General features: G+C 38.3%; 1 protein-coding gene across 2 annotated transcripts in view; it reads right to left on the reverse strand.

The window, feature by feature from the left end:
• Nucleotides 1-3,395: 3,395 nt before the first annotated feature.
• The window catches only part of LOC104814953 (UNC93-like protein 1), a 2,595-nt gene continuing 306 nt past the window's right edge, over nucleotides 3,396-5,684 (reverse strand). The window contains exons 2-4 of one of the 2 annotated variants that reach the window (XM_010543210.2): nucleotides 5,483-5,523; nucleotides 3,822-5,095; nucleotides 3,396-3,733 (exon numbers count right to left, since the gene is read on the reverse strand). In XM_010543210.2, the coding sequence (XP_010541512.1) occupies nucleotides 3,496-3,733; nucleotides 3,822-4,996 (1,413 nt within the window). In that variant the 5' untranslated portion in view covers nucleotides 4,997-5,095; nucleotides 5,483-5,523 and the 3' untranslated portion in view covers nucleotides 3,396-3,495. Of the gene's footprint in view, nucleotides 3,734-3,821; nucleotides 5,096-5,482; nucleotides 5,608-5,684 lie in introns of both variants that reach the window. The other variant, XM_010543209.2, reaches the window with a different exon arrangement.

A 5,684-nucleotide genomic window follows, 5' to 3' on the forward strand; every position in this document is an offset into this window, starting at 1 on the left:
TATTATTATTATTATTATTATTATTATTATTATTATTATTATTATTATTATTATTATTATTATTATTATTATTATTATCGTAAAAAAAAATTATTTAATAAAAAGTCCGAAGCCCGGCCCGAACCCGCCCGAAGCCCTGTAGGGCCGGGCTCCGGACCATCGATCCTAGACCCGAAAGATAAATAGGCGGACCGGTCCGGCTCGAAAAATTCTAGGCCCGAATTGAACCCGGCCCAAACCCGACCCGGCCCGCTCATTTTACACCCCTACGTCTGGTAGGTTCTGGCTTTAAATGATGTTTAGCCGTTAGATACGGCTTTTCGATGACCATTTTTTTTTATTTAATCGGTTTATCTATTTTATTTATTTTATTATTACATGAAGTCAAAAAAGATACTTGATTAGCAAATAATTTCGAATGGACCGATTTTCCAATAAAGATTTGCATTCATATCCGGATGTAAAAGGTGGGTTTGGGATAAGATAAGATTTCCTCTTTACCAATAAATAAATAAATAAATAAGGTATATCCGATTATTTCCCATCTTAAGAAAAATCTAAAAAGAGAATTAATTTCTATACATAGATAACTATTAGAGATATGTATAGATTTTTTATATCTCATCGGAATACATTATAAATATATATTAGTCGTATCCTGATAAAATATCGTAAATCTATATATATATATATATATATAATTATAACGGTGTATGTATAGGCGAAAATGTAAATTGATATTCGATTTGTGTGATTATATGTTTCATACATGAAGATTTTAAAGCCTTAAAAAAAATCATGATCGATCATACACAAATCGAATGGTCATCGTATTTGAATTGTATAATCCGTAATAAATATGATAATTTCGGTATATTTTTTTCGTTCTATGAATATCATTAATGTAATAATACGTTAGGACTCTATAGTAAAAAGGTTAGGTGATTATAAATGAGTCAATTTAAGAAGCAATGTCGTTGCCGTAGGTTGACGAGTCACGAGTTTGTGTCCAAATTGTCTATTTAACCGTTTTACCATTTTCTTATTTTTTTTAAAAAAAAATTTACTAGGTGAGAAACGCGGGGTTTATTCTATTTTTTTTATATTTTTTTAAAAATTTTATTTGATAACAGATATGGTTTCTGGAAGTTTTAACATTCTTTCACGTATAATCCATCATTACCTAATTTCCGAAACTATAACTCGGAATATGCTTTAATTATATCGATATAATTAAATTAATAAAGATAATTATGTAGAAGAGGTTGAAAGAAGTATATTATTATTATTATCATTATTAAAACTGTAAAGTTGTTGTTATTCCATTAATATTTTCAAAGTTCGTATACTTATATAGATATTCTAAAAAATTATATATCTGTATGAAAGTAAAAATTATATGTTTATTTAGTAATTACATATATATATATATAAAGTTTTTTTAAATCATTTTATATACTTTTTTTAATATATTATTTTTTATTGGTGTTTTATTAAGTTATTGTATTTTATAGTTGTTGGAAGTTGACATGCAACAACTTGGCGTTCAAATTGGCTAATAATTTAAATATTTCCATATGTGTTGGCGGAGAAAGACCTCTTAGCTCTCAATGAAAAATTCGGAAATTCCCATAAATATATACATAGGAACATAATTTTTTTTATTTAAAAAAAAAACACACTCTTACGTTATCTTGACTTTGTGAGAAAGAAGAGGGGGGAATTTTGTTTTTTGTTTATGGGAAAATAAAATATGGATTTTTGTTTATAAAAAAAGGGATTTTTGTTTGTTTTTGGGAAAATAAAATATGGGAGCCAATCACAGTCCAGCTGTAATACACATCTCAATTTAATTTGGGGAGAGGAGCCATAAATTCCGACACACCACAATCCTAACCATTTCCTCTCTTATTATTATTATTTTTAGGTTAAAATCCCTAAAAAACCTCGAACTTGCAAAAATATATACAAATAAACCTTTAACTTGAAAAACTGTCATTCAATCCCCGAACTTGTAACTTGTCACTGAATAAAACCTCGAACTTGCAAATTATTGCTCTAATAAACCTTTGACCGGTTTGACCATAATTTCAGGCGATCAAAAATCCACGTATTAACGGATTGCTGATGTCACCTTATGCATGTTGTCAATTTTAGTTTAAAAAATGACATCAGCAATCTGTCAATACGTGGATTTCCGATCGTTTGAAATTGTGGTCAAACCGATCAAAGGTTTATTATAACCACTTTACTTTCGCTCCCAAATAAATATACACACACTTACGGTTATACAATAATTGAGCAGCAGTAGAATATATATATATATATATATATATATATATGCCATACGTAATTACGCATACACCCATTGTCAAAGTTTATTTAAATTTAAATTTAACGAAACCCTTTGCCCAAAATGATTACTTTAAATATTCCTTGTACCGTTTGATGTTATGAGATGGGCTTGGACACTAGTCGGCCCAAACAGCTTATTTCAGCCCAATTAAGACAAACCCATACAACCCAGTCCAATCGCGTCCCCTTTTAAACCATTCTTTTTTTGAACATTTAGTGTGTGTGTGTATATATATATATATCGAATAAACTTTTTGATCTACACAACTCTATCTTTAGCTACATTCGAGGCAACCATGTATTTAACCCCTCTTTAGTAGTTACAATAACAGTTGGCTACATACTTGAAACTTTTATAGTTTATATCATAACCATTCGAACAAAATACATGACTTGACTCCTATCTACAATCCTCTTTGTTAGACATCGGTGTAACCATTGATGATGATCTTGAATTGATATCATCCACAAAAATAAAAATAAAAATGTATACTTAGTATTTCAAGTATTTTTAAAAAAATATTTTTGAATGTTTCTATATAATCAAACTAATATCTACTAATCAAACTCAATGTACGTATATCGAATCGATCAATCTCATAGCAGAAGCATGGAAACCCTTTGCATTCGTCTCGGTCATTTGACCCGACAAAGTTAACTAGAATCCAAATGAACTCAAACCTATAATATTGGAAGATGTTGCAAAGATTTACCGCGAAAACAACCGACGACAGATCTTACAGAGAGGGAATCGGTTAGCGAAGAGGATGAAGGAAGAATCGAGCAAAAGAGAAAGAAAATAGAGGAGAGTGAAGTGACTGTGAGAGTGATAGGGAGTGAGTTGGTTCCAAAGTTTGGAGATTTTCTTCAAATTTTAGGGTTTCGGTTCGGTTTTGTTAACGTTAGAGATTCTGGTTCATTTTTTTAAGCAAACCGAATTATCGAACGTTGAATGCGGGTTTCTTTCCGATTGTCATTTTAGCATATCATTTCGTCAAATTTTTCCATTGATTTAACGAGTTTATTTAAAGTTTCAATATATTCTTTTGTGGAAAAAATTTGAATTTATGTATTATTTTTTTCAAACACAAAGACACGATCTTTGTAAGAGATGGAGGCAGCCCCTTATTACATAGATGGTTAAGCTATGGCAGCGGCGGCATTAGAAGGGTCGATGCTCGAGCTTTTGTCTTGTTTCTCGTCGTCATCATCTTCGTCCTTGACAGACAAGAACACCAGAAGAGCCAACAGAGGATAACTCAGAGTGGTGAGTGACCAGTTTACGACGAGTTGACTCATCAACGGCACCTTGTGCGTGTCTACTTGCCACGCCACCGCAGCTCCCGCACTCTGCACTCCTTTGTAGAATCCACTGTACCTGTAAACAAGAATTGATTCAGACACGTTTTCCTTTCAGACATAATCTGTCAGTCTCCAACTCCAACAGTTCTTCAAGAGCTTTTCACCTGCTGAGAATCTCGGAATCATCGGCCAATGCACCGATCACCCAGTAGACCATGCTCTGAAACATTGCATCCAACAATCCATAGCTCACGTACAGCATGAAGGGTCCGACGAATTCCGAACCAGAATCTTTGAAATCCAGTTTCTCCTTCGGTGGGTCCTCGGACGAGTACGTTCGCTGGTTCGCTAGCCCTCCCGCCCAGATGGCGGTTCCGAGGACCGCAACGATGGCTATCCCGACGAACCCTCTCATTCTCCGGCTCTTGAAACTGAAGTCCATAACATAGCCTATGAAGACAGACCCCACCATCTGGGCTCCCCAGTAGAAAACGTTGTTGAACCCTCTTGTCCTGAGATTGAACAGAAGGCCATTCACGTTGTTGAACTGGTAACTGTAGAAGAAGTTACTCGCCCACGCCGCCGGGACGATGAGTAACATTTTCCGGTCAAGGAAGAGGCGGAGGACTGCGGCCGCCTCCGTCGAGGGTTTTGAGTATGTTACGGCGGAGCACCGCGACCCATCTTCCCGGACCACACGATTCGGTGGGAGAATCCCCAGGGAGAGCAAAACTCCGGCGGACATAAAGCACATGAACGCAACGTAAGTCCCGTCGTTGACGGAGGCGGCAGAGCTCCGGTGATAGTTTAGGACAAAGGGGATCAAGCCTCCGATGACTCCGCCGAGGTTGAAGATGCTCCAGAACAGGGAGATGTAAGTGCCCTTGCGACGCGGCGGAGGATACGAGGTCATGACGGCGCCTTCGCCGGCCCAGAGAAGTCCGGCGCCGCATCCGAGGAGGGCTCCGGCGACGATGGCGAAGGCCTGGTGGTGGTGGTGGTTGTAGTAGAGGAAGGATCCAGCGTAGAGTACGTAGGTGGAACAGCCGGCGGCGAGGGTGAGGCGTGGGCCCAGGACGTTGTAGATCCCGCCGCCGAGGATTCCGGCGATGGAGAAGGCGGCGTATACGGCGGTGTTGGCGTTGTTGGCGGCGGTGGGGTCCACCTGTCCGCCGCCTCCCATGCCGGAGAGCGCGTTGAACATGCCCGGACAGCAGAAGCAGACCAGACCCATGAGACTCACCTGGGCAAGCGGCGAGTTGAATCGCCATGGCCGCCGTTGCACTGCCGTGGCTCCGCCGCCGTGGGCTTTCGCCTGATCTTCGTCTTCTACCACCATACCCGATATCCGTAACTGCAGAAAGATTTGATTTTTTTCCCTATTTTTCGCTGTTCCTCCGGCGCAGAGCGCGGATCTTGGAGCTAATTCCGTTGCGATCTTTCCATTAACGGAAGATAAATATGGAAAATTTGAAAAAAGAAAAATCTAAGGATCAAATTCGATTGACTACAGGAGTTGGGGGCGTGAGCCCTAACGGTAAGGGATCTGAGAGGATCTGGCTGGCTCTATCCAGAGTTAGTAATACACAAATCCGTTTGCGTACTCATATTTATAGATTAAATATTCTTTTTGAAACAATCCCAAAAAACTTATCACCTATTTTAATTATTTACAGAAATTTATGTTAAATCTGAAGAACCCGTCAGAAATCTATTCGTAAGGAATGATCCAAGAAACCCTCAGCATCGATTTCAAACAATAATTTCAGAAAAGTTTAAACCTTTGTGATTCAACTGATCCAATACCAATGATTTAAGGACTTGCCTGAAAATTGCGAGTTCCGGTGACAGCGACGAAAGGCGTGTCTGAGCAGCCGGCGACGAAAGAGATGACGGCCGGCGAGAAGGAGATAACGGCGCAGCGACAGGGATGAAGAAGCAGGACAGACGCTAAGAAAATGCAGAAGATTAACCAAAAAAAATGCAGAAGGCAGGAGAAGGAGAGAGAGAGAGATTTCCCATCTTAA

This window comes from Tarenaya hassleriana, unplaced genomic scaffold (assembly GCF_000463585.1).
Source record: "Tarenaya hassleriana unplaced genomic scaffold, ASM46358v1 Cleome22, whole genome shotgun sequence".
Taxonomy (NCBI): Eukaryota; Viridiplantae; Streptophyta; class Magnoliopsida; order Brassicales; family Cleomaceae; genus Tarenaya; species Tarenaya hassleriana.